The 19,957-nt window shown below is 34.7% G+C and overlaps 1 protein-coding gene and 1 long non-coding RNA gene across 2 annotated transcripts; both read left to right on the top strand.

The window, feature by feature from the left end:
• The first annotated feature begins 8,210 nt into the window (after positions 1-8,210).
• On the top strand, positions 8,211-9,571 carry LOC147507142 (uncharacterized). The gene is made up of 3 exons (XM_086599024.1): positions 8,211-8,466; positions 8,594-9,067; positions 9,155-9,571. The coding sequence occupies exons 1-3, from the start codon at positions 8,285-8,287 to the stop codon at positions 9,240-9,242; spliced, it is 744 nt and encodes a 247-aa protein (XP_086455150.1). The 5' UTR covers positions 8,211-8,284; the 3' UTR covers positions 9,243-9,571.
• A 470-nt stretch (positions 9,572-10,041) lies between these two features.
• Positions 10,042-18,966, top strand: LOC147507141 (uncharacterized). Its single transcript, XR_015216147.1, has 8 exons — positions 10,042-10,117; positions 11,395-11,528; positions 13,007-13,146; positions 13,298-13,329; positions 13,699-13,761; positions 14,560-14,621; positions 16,035-16,139; positions 18,864-18,966. It is a non-coding gene; the product is annotated as an uncharacterized LOC147507141 (long non-coding RNA).
• Positions 18,967-19,957: the final 991 nt, after the last annotated feature.

Here is a 19,957-nt window from a genome sequence, read left to right as displayed (position 1 = left end):
AAATCTCTCTCACTTCTCCTTTTTTGTTATTTATTCTATGAAGAGTTTGCCAAGGATAGATTTGTTTACTGCTCATTTGTGTGTGTGTACCATAGTCAAGGTCAAGGAGATTAAATGGGAGCCACCTAACCAACAGCAAATGACAATTCTGGCGTAGTAGGTTTAGAAGTGATATATAGAGATCGTGATTGCCATACTTCAGGTGCTATGCATGAATATTGGTATTAACACAAGCTCTGTTCGTGGCTGAGTGTTTGGCGATTTGGATTTGAAGTGCATCGAGGAGCACGTCCTGAAAGAGTGCAGGAGACTATGGGTGGAATAAAACTCTGTGGCTGCTGTGATGGCATATGGATTTTCAGGCTACTGTAGTTAGTTAAACCTAAATGGTTAAAGTGTTATAGATTGCTAGAATTCTCTTTTCTGTCAAGTACTTGGTGTGAAGCTAACTTTATGGCTACCACGCTCTTCATCTTCTGTATTCTTCACCAATTTTCAGGAATTTCAATTCCTCAAACCAAATATAGCCTAAACGAATTTGAATAAATTCATCTTGACTTCTTATTGTTTAATAACGACTTGAAATTTGTTACAATATTTGCACATTTTTTCTCTCCTTTTATGCGCGGAGTTAATGGCGTACAAGACTTGCAAATGTATTTCATAGAAGAACTTGGTGATTTTGTTAAGTAGATTGCAGATGTGATGAAGAGTGGAATTCTAACCCAAGAGGGCAGCATGTCTTTGAAAGGCAGAGAAACAATTTCTGCCCTGCTCTACACCAGTATATAATTCAGTTAGCCAGTCAGTTTTGTCAAACATTTGCTTCCAAGTTAAATTAACATATCTTTTTTTGTGGCTAATGCAAGGTATTTATATGTAATGCTACACGTACAAAAGGAACTTAAAGAGCTACACGCCACCATGCACACCATTTTGTAAATAGAAACGGCATCACAACAGAAACAAAACATTTACTGCATATTTTTTTTTTGCTTGGCAAGTTTTAATTATATTAAAAGGTCAACAACTTGCGCCCTTCTAAGGTTCAATCTAAATATGCACTATCTAGCTACTCCCATTCATAAAGGTTCTTTAGCCTTGATTAACATTTACTGCGTATTGAATGAAACACAATTGGAATAAACCATGCAACTTCAGTTCCATAATTTTATCAAATGAATTATGAAACCTACTGAAGTGGTTCCTAGAGAAGACAAGTCTATACTCATTACTCAATTCAATAATCTAAGAACAACCAGCGGAACATGCCTTGGTAGTTCATGTTCGTTCTATCCTTGGGGATCTGAGTTAGGTGTGCGTCGGGATCTGTGTGATCTCTTTGGAGCTTTAATCATTGATTCAATGCACATTTATGCCTATTCCATACTAAATACCACCAAATTAATCAATATTTACCAAATTAATAAATATTTATGGACCTGGGCTACGAAACGCCCCAAATTTGCTACGCGAAATTGCACCGTATCTGCTCGCCTCTCTCCTTCTTCATTCCCACCTTCCAAGCTCTCAAAGAAACGGAAGCAGTTAAAATCAAAACAGAAAATGACTATCCTCAACACTGAGTTAAATGTTAGTCATTCAAATTACCACATGCAAACGTTTTATTGCTCGAGCCAACTTTTGACTACCAAAGAGACAAGAACCACTTAAGCAGTTCTTTTTCTTAATAAGTACTTCAAATCCCATTTTCGTTGCTGCGGTTGTTATTTTTTTAAATTAAAAAGTTTTAAATGAAAATGTTTTTTGACCCTTGGGGATTTAATATAAATTTACACTATAAATTTCCATTACCATTTGGTTATTAGGGTTTTTCTACGCTTAAAGCAAAACGGGCTAGATACTTTGTCACTTCAGCTGCATCTACCACTTCATTAACTTCTTAAACTATCCACTCTCCTTAAATCTTTCATTCCAAATTATCTTATAACTTCTTCTCTCCTTTCCATTTGGTATAAATTTCCTTTAAATTGTTTGTTGGAACCTTTTAGAAAAAACTTCAAAAGGTACGAAATAACATACCCCTATCTGTATTTCTTTGGTGGAATGTTCATATTATATTTAACATCTTTATCATCTAGATAAGAAATTCTGTTTACCTGCTTTATTAATGTATTTTCTCGGTGTTTGTTTAAAATTTTTGGTTAAAGCTAGGTGTTTGAACCGTCAGTGATCGACTTCAGTCAGGCATCTCTTCTCCGTCTCTAACCAACAAAGTCTCAGGTAAGTTTTACATTACAGATTACTTATTATGTATCATTCTTCGTCGGCCACGCTTGACGAAATGAAGTTTTGCTTTGTTTCTTACTGTTTTCCTTTATGTTGATCGAGGTTGTTAGTCAATTTTTTCCCATGTCCAATAATGATTGTCGTCATGAAACTTTGATCCAGTATACGAATCCGGTGTTAGTCCGGTGTTGCGAAGTATCTATAGAAAATGACAATATGGTAGTTGATGCCACTTTTGTTGAAATTTGATTGATCCAATTTGCTTGACCACTAAGAAGATTTTTTTTTTAAGTAATGAGCAAGCACTGAGATAGAGAAAAGTCTCTGCGGTGTTATGTTTCTGCGAAGTATCTGTTGTTATGTTTCTACCATTATTTTGGTTAAGGAAAAAGCCATTCTACCTATTGTAATGCTACACTAATCAATATTATTCTTAATAAGAAAGAACTTCTCTTTCCTGATATTATGACCGAAAAAATTGACTCGGCAAGTATTGCATAGTTGCGGTTCATTAATGTTTTTATGCGTCTTATGCTGAAGAGTGTTGGGCCTTGAATCCTATATGATATCACCCACGTAAAAACTCCACACATATTTTTCCGTCTTCCTTTGATACCTTCACAATTTCTATTCCAAGCCCATGATCAATATCCATAATTGCTTCAAATTGACCGAAAAAAGTGTATTTAATCATTTCTTATTTCACATTAATGAGAATATCTAATTTTATGGATTAGGCTTTACAGTATATCTCACAAACCTCAAAATCTTAGCCTGGAATGAATCTTTTCAGTGGTAATGTATCATCTATTTCTTTAGAAAATATTACGGTGTGGCATAAATATTTGGTCTCAGTTTCTGAAGACTTAAGCAGTTTACGCTTGCATTCTATATTTCTTTACTTCAATTCATAACATGCTCATTCGGGATTTCTCACTCCACTTAGAAGCTTTATATGCATTCAACGTTTAGTATAGTCGTTTAGTGATATTGGAATATTGGTGTTACACCTGCTGCCCTGATCTTTCTGTGTGTCTCACCCATTAAGGTCTTTTTAGTATTTCTTTGAATTTGCACAAGAGTTAATTAGGAAAGAGTCCTGGAGCATGGTCTTCAAACTAAATGGGTTGAAGTTGAACTAATACGTATTGAGCATGTTTTAAGACATAGCTGCTTATAAAACAAATGCCATTTTTGTTGCTAAAAACCTCGTAAAAAGCTATCCGTTTATATTTAACCAAATATTAAATTGGTATCTCTAATTTATGTTAAAAAAAACTATATAATTGATGACCCTCCTAATGATCATGATTCTACCACTGGCAAGTGAAGTAGCATCTTTCTTGAAAGTGGAGTAGTATATACTTCAACAGCAACATGTTAAAATACCTAATCGAAATAGTTTAGTTTTCCATCTTTTCTAACTGTTGTTTTCCCAATTCATGTTCTTTGCTTGTTTGTTCTAATTTAGATTGGTCCCTTATAGGATGAGGTTTATTTCACGAGCTCTTACATAAAAGTTGTGAATGGGCCACAAAACATGCTTTGCTACGTTTTCCAACTGTTATGTTATTAGAAGTAGCGTAACAGAAAGTTAGTACAAGAGCCTCCTAATCTTTATAATGATGCATGCTACTATACTTAAGACCCTTTAGAGTAACTGATTTTCCTATTCTTGAAACTTTTACAATACCAAGACCAAGTTTACAAACTGTCAGCCACACTAACGGATGCTCGCCAATAGTCACTCAATTTTTCAAGCAAATGAGGAGGTGAATAAGTGCATGTACTTCCTCATCATATAATTTTTGTTCTTATACTTTTTTACTAATATGCAGCTTTTAATTCAGAGAAAAACAATTGTAGATCAATTGAATTTCATAGAATTCATTTTTCTACTATATTTGTTTTTTTAACCATTAGTGTAAATCAAGAAATTCAATGAATGAGGGACATGTGTACGGTAGATATCGTTTTGAAACTAATTCTCGCTAATTCTCATTGACACCGTTGAGGTTTATTTAATGAATTAAATGTTTTGTAAATGAATTAAGAGTTCCCATGAATAAAATGGTTTGTAAATTAAATGAATTATTACATTTGGAATCCCAATAGCTATCTTTAATTAATTGTAGCTCTTTAATCTTGACCTCCTAGCAAACTCCCCATTAGCCTGCATCCTCCTCTGTCTTTTCAGTTCATGTTCGTCCTATTAGAGTAAAAGTTAAGTAAAAAAAAGTACAAGTATATTCGTTGTAGTTGGGTACCTTATGCTTACTCAACTTGCCGAATTGTTGTGAGGTTTTATTGCACATTGGTTCATTACAATTTTTTGGTCCTGGATGTAGGTTAGAAACGCCATCTTTTTCTTATTTTTCCCATGAATATAGGATTGTGAATATCAAAAAAGACAATGCTTACTATTTGTTCACCGTGTAATATATATTTAAACTACATATACATTTCCTATGCTTTCAAATGATATTGAGTTGTAAATTGCAATTTTTTTTTTAGACATTAGGTTGTTAAGGCAAGGTTGGATTAGGTTGAGATTTTGTTAGTGGGTAGACAAGTGTATGGTGGATATTGAAACACCATTGCGGAGTCGAGCGCATTAAAACTAACATTATGGTGGTTTTCCACTTTTTCACTTTGTTCCTCCTGGGTTTAATGTTTTAAATTTACGTTGTGACTCTTATAAGTGCACGCCATGTTTAGTTAGTTTCTTTGTAATGTTTATGGTGTATGTATTTGATTTATGCTTGATCAGTTTGCCGAATAGTTATGAGTTTTTATTGCGCCTTATGCTAATCATTTATGAAACCGAGATAGATCTTTTTCCTGTTGAATTTTAAGGCATTTTGACACATTTCCCATTTTCCCGGTTTAACATATTGAATTTTCCAAATAATAGCTTCGGAGAAAATGTCGAATCAGCAATTCACCGATCTCAACAAACTTCACACTCGAACGGACCGGTGGAAGATTAGGGTTCGAGTCACATGAATGTGGAAACCAATTAATTTGAAGAAGAATTGCGCCATTAGTATTGAATTTGTAATGCTTGATTCTAAGGTAATGATTATCCGTTAGACTTGGGTGAAAAAAATATGAATTTTTCAGAACTGACACAATATGCTTTTTCATATGTTAAATGATATGTCCTTTAATAAGCATGTTGTATTTACATTTTCCTAAGTTTGCTTTTTCTATTCTCATTACAACTATTCCGATAATATAAGTGAAACATTTGGAATACAAACCACCGATATACAAATTTAAAGGGACACCATTGACAATACAAGAAGCATCAGAACATTTAGCTGCCAGAGGAGCAATTGACTTATTGCGTCATGTGTATACGTTTGAAGTAAAATATTACAACTATGAAAAACTGGTAGCAAAAAGACAAAAGCTTAGAATTGCAAAATGAAACATCAGTCTAATTAATCTATGTTTCAAAATTGTCCGAAAAAAAGTCATCAGTTTGCAGAAGCAGATTGAGGGATTTAAAGTCTGGCATAAAAAAATAATTTCTTACGCAGATATTCAAAGAAATATAGGTTCTATTATTCATAGTAGAATATTACACTATGTTAGGTTCAATTTGGTTTTTTTTTTTTTTTGGAAGAACTTATTTCCATTGAGAGCTTTTAGTAAGTCAATTCTGGTTGTCAGTTCTTATTCCAGTATGGCAAGTCAAATGACACTTTTTCACATGGGATCACAAGGTGTACATGTCTTAATTTTAAAACATAATAAGCAACTCCATTTGATATAATTAGTGCCTAATAATAACCAACCGTGTTGTAGGCACGAGTTATACCTAGTATATATATATATAACACTGCACAAAGATTAATTCAAGAAAAAGTGACCACAAAATTGTATCAAGACTCTAGATCATGCTTCATTCGTAACATTTCGAATGAAATAATTTGTGTACGGATGCATTTGCATAGATCTCTTTCCATACATGCAGTGAGTTAAATGTGACCCTTTATCCCTAGACGTCTTTGAGTAGATTCATTTGTACATGTATTGTAGAATTAAACAACTAATTAAAGAGACAACACACAATAATTTATAGTGGTTCGGTGCTAATGGGGCAACCTACGTCCACGGGCCGGAGAAGAAAGGTTTTGCTTAATTGATTATGGTTTGTGTTACAGAGGTGTTTATATAGCACAACATGAGTGCATATTCGTCTCTTATTTCTAAAAAGATTGGAGACTTTCCTTTATAGAAAATATACGAATCCAATAAATCTCTATCAAAACCGACTAGGGCGCGACCCGCGCTCATATTAGTCTTGCTCAAGGCGCGACCCGCGCTCTTGTCTTGACGAACCTCCAAGCGACCCCACCCTCGACTTTGCCTGGCCAAGAGCGCAACCCGCGCCCTTGTCTTACTTCTCCCACATGTATCTACTAATCTACCCAGCTACTGATACTTATGTTATGTTATGTCGATCTGTTCAGTTAGACAAGTGGGTATTGTGTAAAATTTACTGCACCGAGACAGCAGGCGAAAGGATAATAAGAAGAAAGCAAGCAAAATGTGAACAAGAAGATACAGATCAAGGCCAAGCATCAAGTGAAAATGCATCTGCAGCTGAAGTAGTCCAAGGCCAACCTCATACAGAACATGCTATGGGAGTCAAAGGCCAACCTGAAATGAGACATTCCCAACTAGCTGCTGGCTCCAAAGAAGAGGGAACATTCTCAAATCCATTGTCCTCAGAATCCTTCGCTAATGAGTATGTGTCAAGCAGTAGTGGAGGTGATGTTAATAGTCCGAATGTACAAGTCGATGGCTCCCACCAGTCTGACATTTTGCAGGGCCAAGGAGACGAGCGTGCTATGGTAGCCCAAGGCCAACGTGACATGAATTACCTAGTGAACTTTGGAACTGACTTGGATAGAAGTCTAAACATCAGAAATGAATTACTTACTAGTGTCACTTTTCCACCTGCTGGATCTGTGGAAACTGGAGCATTTTCTAGAGATATTCCAGGCACTTGGAATTCCTCCAGTTCTTGTTTCAATGGACATAACCGCACAACTCCCGGTAACACAGTGGGATATGGAAGCTTCAGAAGTGATCAATATATGTTTAGCAGTGGTGGCCAGTTCCCCAATGTGGGTTACTTGAACACTCAAAGTGCAGAAGCCCATGACAACCAGTGTTACAGTTTCCAAGCTCAAGGTACCGAGAGTTCCGAAGTTCAATTAGGTGATATAAATGCGGTAGAAGAAGTCGATATATTTGCTACGAGCGGCCTAGTCGAAGGAGCATTTATTTTCGACAGTTCTCTAGCTGTTGGCTCGGTGGAGAATGATACCATTTATTCACCCCCAAAGTCAGTGGAGGATAAATAAATTTAAAGGGACAAAAAGAACGAGGATAATGGATTAGGATTCTATCAAAAGTTCAATACCAAATTCTATATTAAGTCAATTATTCTATAGCCTGCCTATTGTATATTTTTTTTTAGTAAAGTATAGCCTACTGTATATGCTCTCTTCTATTCCCTCCAACAATCATTCAACTGTGAAACATTCGGATTTGTAGAGTTAGATAACTCCATGAGAAAGTCTGCCAATTAACCAATTCCTACATTGTCAGTAACAGTGAAGGGTCCCATAAAAGAAAAAGTAACAGTGAAGGGTATCTATATATATATATAAAAGCTCGCGCACATTCTCTCTCCTCACCATATCGCTCTATTTTGCACCTAGAGCAATATGATTGGCTCCTAAAAAATCGAATGGAATAATAATTAGTGACACCTCCCTAGATTTGTTTAAATCTCTCTAATCTATTCTTAATTTTTTATGGACTCCTCAATTTTTTTTTAAAAAAAATAACAAATTAAATAAACTTTATACAAATTCTACTAAAAACCTAACAAAGAATAAATAACGAAAAAAAAACAAAGAGATACACAAACTAAAGAAAAGAAAAACATTCCCTAATCATAAATACTCGGAACACTATTCTCTGTATCTCTTTTTTTAAAAGCTTATAACCAATGATGTTGAAGGCGAAAGTTTCCGCAGGAAGTCTCGGAATGATGATAGTAGAGTTGGAGGATTTGATGGATCTCATAATAGTAATTCTAGAGGCATTAATGAGCACGGACGTAGTGGGTCAAATTTCACAAGGAGCAGTGAAGGAGCTCTCGCCCCTGCTAATTGGAAAAGCACAAGCAAGGTTAGTGAAACCAATCTGCAATCAAGTCAGAACTCTGGGCACTCAGCTTTAGTTAGTGATGGTTCGGGAAATGAAAACAAGCTCAGTTCAAACTTCAGGTGATTAACCACATGTTCTAATTTTGTAGGTTCGTCCAAACTTATTCCGGGAGATGTATAACTTTTGGTAAAGTTGAAAAGCAGATAACGTGTGAGATAACAAATCCACCCAAATCTTCCGACCTTTCTGAACATTCAGCAGATGATATTCATACATCTGCTCCTGAACAATTGCTTCCAAGTATGGAACCACACTCTTATGCAGATTCTGACCCGCTAGATATCTCCTTGGACTCGGGTGACGTAAGCTCCTCTGTTGATACTGATGGTCAGGTTAATGAGTCTATATCGATCAGCAACCTCCCAAGCAATAGAAGAGGGTGTTGCACATATAACCTTGGCAGAGATGAAGACAATGAAAATGCAGGACCAAAAGCAGCAGATAAAATTGACCCTTTGCCTGTGAAGCAACAACAGAAAAAGCCAACTATTAAGAAAAAGCCAACTGTCAAAGGAAGATCACATAAGTCTCCAAAGTCGAACATTCCTGGATCAGCAAAGAGGTAGACTATGCATACATGTCGTGTTCAGTTCTTAATGCTAACTATAGGTCTGGAACACATTCTTCACATTTCCTGTTTGTTGTGAAGATTGAAGGTCAAGGAGAAGGCTATTCTAGCAGATGTCTTCTCCAAGTATGGGGAAAAAGGTTCACTGGCATTAACAAAAGAGCGCTAACGTAGAATAATGCGAAGCCATTAGACAAATGTTATGTCAACACCTAAACTTTTATTGTTAGGTTAGTAGGTGTACAATTCGTGAAGTACGATGCTATCAGTCTGAGCTAAACCTAGAACTCTATTGGTCTTTTTTGTAAGAATGATTCTAACTATGTAATTGATGGGATATGATGGCATCAATCTGAACTAAACCCAGATCATTACAGGAACTATACCTGGCCCCGAAAAATGTAATTGATGGGATATTTTGTTGTTGTTATTTGGTTGTACTTGATTTTGAAACCTTTTTAGACAATTTAATAGCTTTTTAAGAAATTTCCTTAGAAAGTGTTGGCTATGGCATTTTATTTAGAACTTGGTTATGAAATTTCCTTAGAACTTGGTTACTATGACAATAATAGAAAGTGAGTTGTTTCCTTAGAAAGCAGACGTTTTACTTTTAGCAGAGTGATTGATAGTTTTGCTTGACTATTCTGAAATAATATATTGTTGTAATGTTCAGTATTAGATAATGATATTGACACCACTACTTATTTGTATTTATTTAACCAGTCATATGTTGCACTAGAAGATAGATCAAGTAGGGGTATACTTGCATATGTTAAAAGCCAAAGCCAGTTGCAGGTATGCCTACACACCATTCACACATCTGTCAACAGATGCATTATGGTTGCCTTCAATAACTAAGTACATACTTGAGCTCGACCATTTTTGCAAAGTTGCATGAACATGTTTATTCACCCACCATCATATTTAATTAGAATAATAGTAATTCCAATACATCCTGGGCTTTCTTCAGATGTTGGTGATTCATCCAAGAAGTCTTCACGCCTATCTGACATCTCTCGGCCAATGCCAAAACTGATTCTTCAGGTAGTTCGTCATTCTTTTTGCAAGCTTATGAGAGTGCAGGTTTGAAATGGTGTCATACGATTATCGTTTTCAAATGTGTTTTATGCAAGTTTATGGGACATTAAATCATCTTAACTTGACTTAATAGTACGGCAGCTTACGCAAAGAACCAAAAAAAAACTCGCGAGTTTGTCAGTCTCTCCAAAAAGATAAATTGAAAATTCAAACAGCAAACAAAAAATCAATCGAAATGATCGGTTACTACCTCTACTTTTGAAGGTGCTCTCTTCGATACTTGATAGATCATAACTGAAGGTAGTTCTAAATTGCAATGATTTACTTTTCAGGTTTTCTTTTCCTTTTTTTTTAAAAAATAAATTAAATCTTGAGGTTTTCTATTTTCGGTATAACTCTTGATGGAATTCAGTGTCATTTCACAAACTACTTGGACTTAAATGATAAAAGTTTCAAGAATCAATATGGAAAATTCTGGTGGCATATCTAGGTATATGAGTGACGAAAAGTCACTCATTTCAAAAGTTGTGTATTTTGTTAACGAAACAGTTTTTCAAGTCCAAATCACCATTTAAAAGCTAAATGAGACCGAGACATGGAATTTCTCCCATTTCCCGCCAGAATACAATGACTCTCTAAAGTTGTACTTCAGTGATTTTTTTCTCAATTTCATGAAGTGCCCCTTAAAGTTTGGCAGGTTTCGTGATTTTCAACCAAGGTTTGCTTGAAATCATATTATGCAAATGATTTAGTGTGTGGGTCTCTAAAACTTAAAAACATTTTCAAGCAAGTTCATGGCAAGAAGAACAAGGTGTATGGCCAGAATCTGTGCTGTTTGGCAAAATTGTTTCTTGATCACAAGACTCTTTATTATGATGTCGATCTGTTTCTCCATCATGTTTTATGTGAATGTGATGAGCGAGGATGCCACATGGTTGGATACTTTTCCAAGCTAATACATTTTGTTTTAAGTTAGTCGCCTGCTAAATAAATGAAAAAATATACAGCAGGCCATGCTGTATGTTTATCTTTATTTTATTTTCCTAGGTGTTTGCAGCATATATAATCTCAGTACATGATTTGATGAAAAATAGGTTGAACAAGCTAGCTACTAGAGAAGCATTGTATATACTTTAGATGATCCGATTCTTATTTATTTTTTTGATCTCTTTATAAATGTTATAGTTGTTTTTGTTTTGGTAATGATGCTTCAATATGTGGTGATGAGAAACAGAAACGACAAGGGATAAAACCTTTATCAATTATTGTTAATATTGTGTTAGGTACCTCACATGCTCACACGTACTCCTGAATTCATCCACGGACAATACCAAACCGAAAACCCATCTCGGAAAAAATTTGGGTGTGTTTGTTGGTTTGTGCTCTTTCAATCTCCCGCAAGGTAACTAGCAACTAGGTATGGTCCTCTTCTTCGAACCAAATAGTGCAACATACTATATTTAGTATTCTCATTTTAGATTCATTATCCCTATTTTATGATGTTATAAGGTGTAAAATTGTAGCCTTTATGGGTTCTGATTTTATCATTGTTTGTGTTGAATTGATTTGGGTCTAAGTGTTTGTGACAATGTCTCAATCGAGTAGGAGAAAAACAACAAAGAAGGGAACATCGAAACTAAGTCAAGTCGATTTATTATTTCTACTAAAAGCTGAAAACGTTGTTAAGAAGCGGAAGTTCATGCATAAATGTTTTTTTCCAACTTTAATGATATGAGGGATGCTACAGTTCTTCTACATAGTTCAAAGGCATCTAAATCTGGAAGATCGAAGAGATTAAATGCATATCGCGTTTTTATTTTTGAGAAGAAGTAAGAACGACTTTGATTTGTTCATAAACTTTATGTTGTTCTTTTTGTGATTTCATCTTGAGATAGGACGTCCAAAGTTTATGTGTCACCTCAATAAACTTTTAGCTTGACCCTATAATCAATCAATTTCTACACTATTAAATTTATTTTCCTCCATATTGACTATTTTCTCTTCTGTTTTGATTGATAATTAGTGTAGCCTTTGCCCTTAGCTGAATTCACTGTGGTACTTTAAGGTTTCACCCAATGTAGTTAGAGGTAATGAGACCAAAATGTATGGTGATTGTTGTGCCCTTATTGATTGTTTTCTCTACTTTAGGAAGGACTGCTCAGGTCATGGCATTTTCTTGAACTAAATTAGTACATTAGAAAATGAGGAAGTGTGAGACCATTCTTCTCAAGAGTAAGTTTTAGAGGTTTCCATATTGCGTGAGACCATTCTTCTCAAGAGTAAGTTTTAGAGGTTTCCATATTGCCTTGACATAGCATGGGTAGTTTATAAGGTGACCATGCACACATTGGTTAGTTATTGACTAGCCGTGCTCACTGTATAAGTTTCATGACTAGACTTAAATATCAATGCATGTGTCTTCTTTGTTTTGTGACACAATGTCAACAAGTACTATCACTATTGAATCAAAAAATGTTTTCACTTGCATTACCTTAAATCTATATCTGAGCTTTTCAATTTGGTTTATTTCTGATTCTGTTCTTTTTTTCTTTAAAAGCGTTGGAAAATCTAGACTTTGTGCCTCAGTCTGTCACCAATGGTAATATTCCTGTATCAGTTACAAGATGACTTTATGCTTACCACCAAGCAAGTACACCATTCTAAACTACAAGGTTATATAATTGCAATAAGGTTACCTAACGATCCCAAGTTAGGATGTGCGGGTCAAGTAGTGGTTACATGGTCAGCACTGTCGACATTCGGAACTTAGATAACAATTTATCCTTATAAATAAATGTTTTGGTATTTTTCTTTTCAATCAGTGGTTGCCTTCCTGCGGATTTTAATTCTCATATTTGAATGAGTTTTAATTATGTTTTATCACTTCTCATGTAGGAGGAAGGTGTTGGGGTTTCCTTACAATTTAGTGTGTCATTGCATGCCTTCGTCAACAACAACAAAAAAGGAAGTTTGCGCACACAAGAAATCAGGGGACGAAAAATGGAAACAAAACCTACAAATTAAATGAATCCATGGTAAACAAAACACTAACTAATAAGTAATAACTAATCCACCATACTTCTTCCCAAAACCCGTAATTTTTCTTCCTCTCCCATCCCATGAATATTAATCTACTAAGAATTAACTTGATAATGGCGGGCTTAAATATTCACGTATAACTTGCAGGGACTAAACACACTGCTTCCATTAATCGCGAGGTAAAAGCAAGTTTTTTATTTTTTATTTTTTTCCCCAACTTTGCGTTTTTGGTTGTGGGTTTTCTCTTCTTTGACAGGGGTTATTTTTTTTAGTTGTCATGATTGCATCTGTTGACAGGTTTGAATTTGCATCACTACAGAATTGTATGTGCTATCACTACAGAATTGTGCCATCACTTAATTGCGCATTAGTCATATATCGGAATTTGAACACTTTAACTCAAGCCAGTCGGAGACGTTTGCAGGAATCTAACTAAACGAATTATCATAATGCACCCTTCCAAATTAGCTCCACAACTATTTTATTTAAATAATGGAGTTGGTGTTTTGTTGGTTGTGAATTGTGATTATTTGTGTTTTTATATGCAGTCTGCTCAGGAACAAACATTCTTTCGACAAAGTGTGTTAATCTTCGAAAAAGAGAAAGAGAAGGTAATAACACTTGGTTTTCTTGCTGTGTATTTAAGTTGGTTTTTAACACTTAATAAAGTATACGATATGCTCTGACGAATGCTTAGGTTAGCCTGAAATTGTATAACATTGTGTATACTTTTCTATTGAAGCATACACACCATATCTTGCACAAGTTCTATTACAATAGGTTGTGGAAAATGTAATAAGCTCTTAATCCAGTTCCCTTTTAAATGATATATTCCCGAGGTTTTGCTGTAATAGATATGCTCAAAGCTGACCTTAGAAGAATCCCAACATAGATGAGCATAGAATGGAATACCAAGTTGTCTTCATAAATGATAATATACGACTTATAGGCTCACCGTTTGCCCTACTGCCCGCCAATAGTTATTTATCTAATTGTATGCATAAATTGTCCTCTCATGATGTTGCATAGGGATATTACTAGTCAAAAGAGTTCCACTCACGCAGTGGGAGGAGCTGAGGGGGTTGAGGTTACATACAGCTAACCCCTCACTCCCACCATTCTAACTTTCCATATTGTACTCCACTACTCCACACTCTACATTTAATATTTGGAATTTGGAATCTAATTGTCCAGTACTACTTTGTTCCACAATGAGTCCTTACACAATTAACTCTTAGCGATATTAATTAATACTTTGAGTGTGTCACTCAAAAATTGGTTACTCTAAACTTACTAAACAAATTATCATAATGCACCATTCCAAATTAGCTCCCCAACTGTTTTATTTAAATAATGGAGTTGGTGTTTTGTTGGTTGTGAATTGTGATTATTTGTATTTTTGTATGTAGTCTGCTCAGGAACAACATTCTTTCGACAAAGTGCGTTAATCTCCGAAAAAGAGAAAGAGAAGGTAATAACACTTGGTTTTCTTGATGTATTTAAGTTGGTTTTTAACACTTGATAAAGTATACGATATGCTCTGACTTTCTTGCTGTATTTAAGTTGGTTTTTAACACTTAATAAAGTATACGCAATATGCTTTGACAAATGCTTAGGTTAACCTGAAATTGTATAACATTGTGCATACTTTTCTATTGAAGTATACACACCATATCTTGCACAAGTTCTATTACAATAGGTTGTGGGAAATGTAATAAACTCTTAATCCAGTTCCCTTTTAAATGATATATTCCCGAGGTTTAGCAGTAATAGATATGCGCAAAGCTGACCTAGCTTGGAAGAATCCCAACATAGATGAGCATAGGATGGAATACCAAGTTGTCTTCATAAACGATAATATACGACTTATAGGCTCACTGTTTGCCCTACTGCCCGGCTGGCAATAGTTATTTATCTAATTGTATGCAAAAATTGTCCTCTCATGATGTTGCATAGGGATATTACCAATCAAAAGAGTTCCACTACGCAGTGGCGGAGCCAGGGGGTTGAGGTTACGCCTGGCTAACCCTATACTCCACCATTCTAACTTTCCACATTGTACTCCACTACTCCACACTCCACACTCTACATTTAATATTTGGAATTTGGAATCTAATTGTCCAGTACTACTTTGTTCCACAATGAGTCCTTCCACAATTAACTCTTAGTGATATTAATTAATACTTTGAGTGTGTCACTCAAAAATTGGTTACCCTAAACTTATAAACACATATTCCAATTCCTTTTTTGTTTTTTTTAAGCCTTTTTCCATTGTTTCTTTTTCCGGATACAAGGCCATGTACTGTGCCAATTGTTCTTGATTGTTTGTATATATATATATATATATATATATATATATATATATATATATATATATATATATATATATATATATATATATATATAAAAAAAAAAAAAAAAAAAGTAAAGGAAAAGGGAATCAAATTCTTTGAGAATGGAAGTTAGGCACTTATAGTCTAATAATCTACAAATCTTATGAGTACTACTAAGGATCTACAAATCATATGACTAATATTTTATTACCTTTTTAAGAAAAATAAGGAAAAATAAAAAGAAGGAATCAAATGAGCACGATTTCCACGAGAGAATTTAACTAAAACCCATACAATATCTTAATAGGGACTTAAGTGAGAGCTTTTGTTGGTATACAATTTTCCTGTCCGATGGTAATCTCGACAAATTCCCCTTCGATCAATCTAAGCCTATACTTAAGTTTGGCGCCCTTTTACTTGCATCAACAATGGCTATAAGTGGTTATTCATAGAGATGTAAAAGTGTAATATACTACTCCTAAAGTTAGGGGACTTCGGCCTTGCTAAATTATGTGATCATGGAGTTGATCTTCAAACTTCTTGCCATGCAGGTGCTCTCGATTATATTGCACAAAAACTTGCTAGAACTGGCAAAGCAAGTGCACATATTGATGTGTATCCATTTAGAGCATTTCTCACTACCGTTCTAAGTCAAGGTATGCGTTTTCTTCTTTCTTTATAAAATTTATGTTTTGTAATTAAACCAACATCTTTAATCAGGGTATTCGATCACATTCTCCAGCTCCACTAAGGTGTTTTTTTCATTGAAATTGATTGGATTTTTATAGGATTGAACTTTTAGGATTTATTTGGGTTCTTATAAATGAATAGAAAATGGAACATTTAGATCTGATTTAGCTAATAAAAAATTGGGATTTCGGTGCTATGTTGATTTTGTTTGGGAGTGTCAAGTTGTGGGTCACCTACAGCTCAAGTAATTCCCTCTATTCATAACTACAAACCATCAGGTCGTTGGAAGTCTATTCAATGTTATCAAGTTTTGAAATACACTAATGTATCTAACGAACATTCAATTTCTTCTCCCCACTTATCAATGCATCATATTGTAATAAAAGTGCATTCCATTTGGTAAGATCAAGTAGAAGACCTTTGTTTTCTTCACCAATAATTGTTAGAGCAGGAAACTTGACATCCTAAAAGTGTTACAAATACGATGTTAGTTTTAAGAGATTAGTATTAAGCTAGGCAATAGAGAAATTGCTACAAAAAACTCACAACAAACAAAATACTATCTAATAAACCCACCGTACCTCTTTCCAACCCATTATTTTTCCTCCTCTCCCCTCCCATGAAGATTAATCAAACAGTCCAAAGTTTTTCATTTGATTTTTTTTTTTTGGCTTGATAATGTGTTGTGGTTCTCTCTCTTTGCTCTGTTTTCTCTCTTTGATCATGTATCAAGGTACTTGAATTTCGACTGTTAAGGTTTTCTAGAACAAGATGTTTGATCACCATATTTACCATCTTCATCAACTTCTCAATCTCTTAAAAAAATTCAATACTAATACTCAATTTCTGTGAAAACCCATGATTTCTTTTTGAGGTTAGGGGTTGCACAATTTATGTTTTTTCCCCTTTAATTTGCTTACCTTCGATTTTGTTGCAAAATTACTATAAATAATCAATGTTGTGATTACAATGATCTAGATTGAATTTTCATATGCACCAACTGAACTAAAATCCTATAAAATTTAATTGTGTTTTCATCTTTTTTTTTCATCTTCTTTTCTGCAGCCAATTAAATGCATTTAAATATAATCAAGCGTAGACTAAACTCGCACAACAATAGGTATTTTAACTACAATTGAAGCATTTTTTTCCTTACAGTTTTTTGGTCGCTTTAATTTCTTTATAAGTTAGGTTTCTAAGCTAAATATGTGCTTGGATCGGATCATGCCTCTAGGTTTTGGCTTCCTCGGTTTAACAACCCCCCACAAATTGTGTAGGGTGAGATGTGCTAATGGTCGGTGTCATTTCTTAAAATATTTGAATGAAGTGAATAGTTTTACTAACATAAATGTGCTTCCTCAGAGTCCTTATGACAAGAATATAACTATTAGTTATTAAACTATTAGTGCAGATGAATTTTGTGAACTTACTTATATTCATATTGTTGAATCTGAAGTATATTGATTGTTTATAAATATCAGTTTATAGATGGTCACAGAATATTAAGGAAAATTTATCAAGGAGCTGTACAACCTGGATCTAGAATGTTAACTGGAATGGTTTTTCATGGTGTGTTTGCCTTAAAGAAAGAGAAGTTTAGTTTATGGAAGATGGTGTATGAAGGACTTCATTAAGGTGTTCAGAAATTTAATGGAACATTTGGTGGCAAACGTATGTATGTTGGTGTAGGTATTAACAATTGTTAAACTTTAACACTATGTTACGTAAGCATGCGCCATGTAGTGCTTCAGGGCATTTGTGACTGTTTAGTGAATCGTGTCTACTAAATACTGTCATACTGTCTCAAGGCATTACAATTTACAAGTCTAAACAAGCCAATTGTCCAAGACAAGCTTTACATGCATTTTTATAGTTTTGTTCCTGTCTTATTGGGAGAACTTCTTTCTGATTACTACTTCCTTTTCATTGTCAATTTAATTAAGACTCTACCAGCATGTTCGATACCATGATCGAATAGTCAATTATTTGGTTTCTTATAAAGACTATCGAAAACTTTTATGATTGATGTGCCCACGAAACCCCAATGAAGTACCTTAGATTGCCATCGTTTAAAGTTTAAGTTTGTTTCTTAAATGTTCAGTTATGCAAGAATACTGATGTGGCATTTTGTTTCTCAAAATAATTGTTCAAAAATAAGCTACATATAGAATTTTGTACATAGACAATGCATGTCATGCCCTATGATGAAAGAAACTCAATGGTAAGTTCAGTAGCTACAAGACTGCACTGTTGAGATCTCATTGGGTGAAAACTTTAAAATTGTTCCAGAAGTAAATTCCTAGGCATCCTAAGGATGGACTCGTGGTTAAGACAACTTCAAGGGACGTGGTAATTTATGTAGAGTGAATCATTAGATATGAAAGATACAATAGTTGACTTTTGGAAAGTAATAAGAAGACTTGGTCCGATTTAATCTCATTCCTTATCATTAGATCATTATTCAAGTTTGGATTGTAAACGTGGTTGAAACTCATAGGTCATGGCGCATTTAACTTCCAAGATGAGGCTCTTAGTAACTATTTGTCTTTAGGAGTTTTTTGTTTCTAACATTCAATCACTTGATTTTGCTTTCATTCTCATTAGATTCCTCACTACATCTACTACATGCTTTCATTAGCCATATACTCTCTCTCGTGGTCATTCACTTGGTTATTTACATGAATTTTCAGACAAAGGAAGCTTCAACTTTACATACTCGAGGAGATTATAGTGCCAACCCAAAAGGAATTATGGCCACGACACTTTCTACTAATTTATTGAGGTATTTTTGTTAATATTTCATTTAACTTATTCTCTCTCTCTGTATGCCTTTGTTTAGTAAGATGAGATAGTTAATGATTTGTATTATCGTCCATGTCATGCCCAACGTAAATATTCATATTGATCATCCTTTCAATTCTTGGATACAAGAAGAGTTGAAGAACAACACAATTACCATGGTGGAGAATATCGAAGTTTCTAATTAATAAGCCTGCAAAACAAACGTGCTTCTTGAGGGAGCTCTTTGATACACTTCACCAACACTCAAGTAAGTATGGTTGGTATTGCTTGCTTCATTTTTTCTGTGTAGATCAATTATTATTTTTTCATGTGTATCACATGATTAGTGAAATATGCAATATACTAATAGAAATCAGTATAATTTTTTGTCCCTTTCTGAGTTTCTAGATGGTTGTCTCAAGTTTAAATTATATTCCCTCATTGTAGCATTCTAATGTCATGCACAATTCTAGCACTTGAGGCATATTAATCAGCTTGGGAGCCAACTATAGGGATAAAATGGGTAAATTTATTTAGAGCGTACGTAATGTAGTTGGTATTAGCTATATCACTAGCAAGTGTGGGATCACCTGGATTTGTACCCCATAAGGAAGGGTCGATCCTTCTTTTCCCACGTACTCATGTCCCCCTCCCCTTCTCGATCTCCTGCCCTAAGGGCAGCACATGCTATTGTGTGGATGAATATGAGAGATACTACTTTGCATGGGGATGTTGCAAACTAGAAACTGCTACCTGCTCTGCTGATCACAATTGCTGCTATACACACAAGTATTATGTCTGGAACCTTGAAGCGGGGACTTGCCAGATAGTGAAATCACATCCTTACTACCTTCAAACTTTTAAAGGTATACTTAGCTTTTCCTTTTCCTTTATGTGTGTCTGCATGCCTTCTTTTAGCTTGCTAACATTTTCCATTTTCCCTCATTATTGCTTCCGACATAGCAAGGGCAATCATTTGGAAGTAAAAGCATCGATGAGTGCA

The sequence above is a fragment of the Coptis chinensis genome, chromosome 3, assembly GCF_015680905.1.
Source record: "Coptis chinensis isolate HL-2020 chromosome 3, ASM1568090v1, whole genome shotgun sequence".
NCBI lineage: Eukaryota > Viridiplantae > Streptophyta > Magnoliopsida > Ranunculales > Ranunculaceae > Coptis > Coptis chinensis.
Note: the sequence above shows the minus strand (reverse complement) of the source record. Positions and strands in the feature narration are given on the sequence as shown.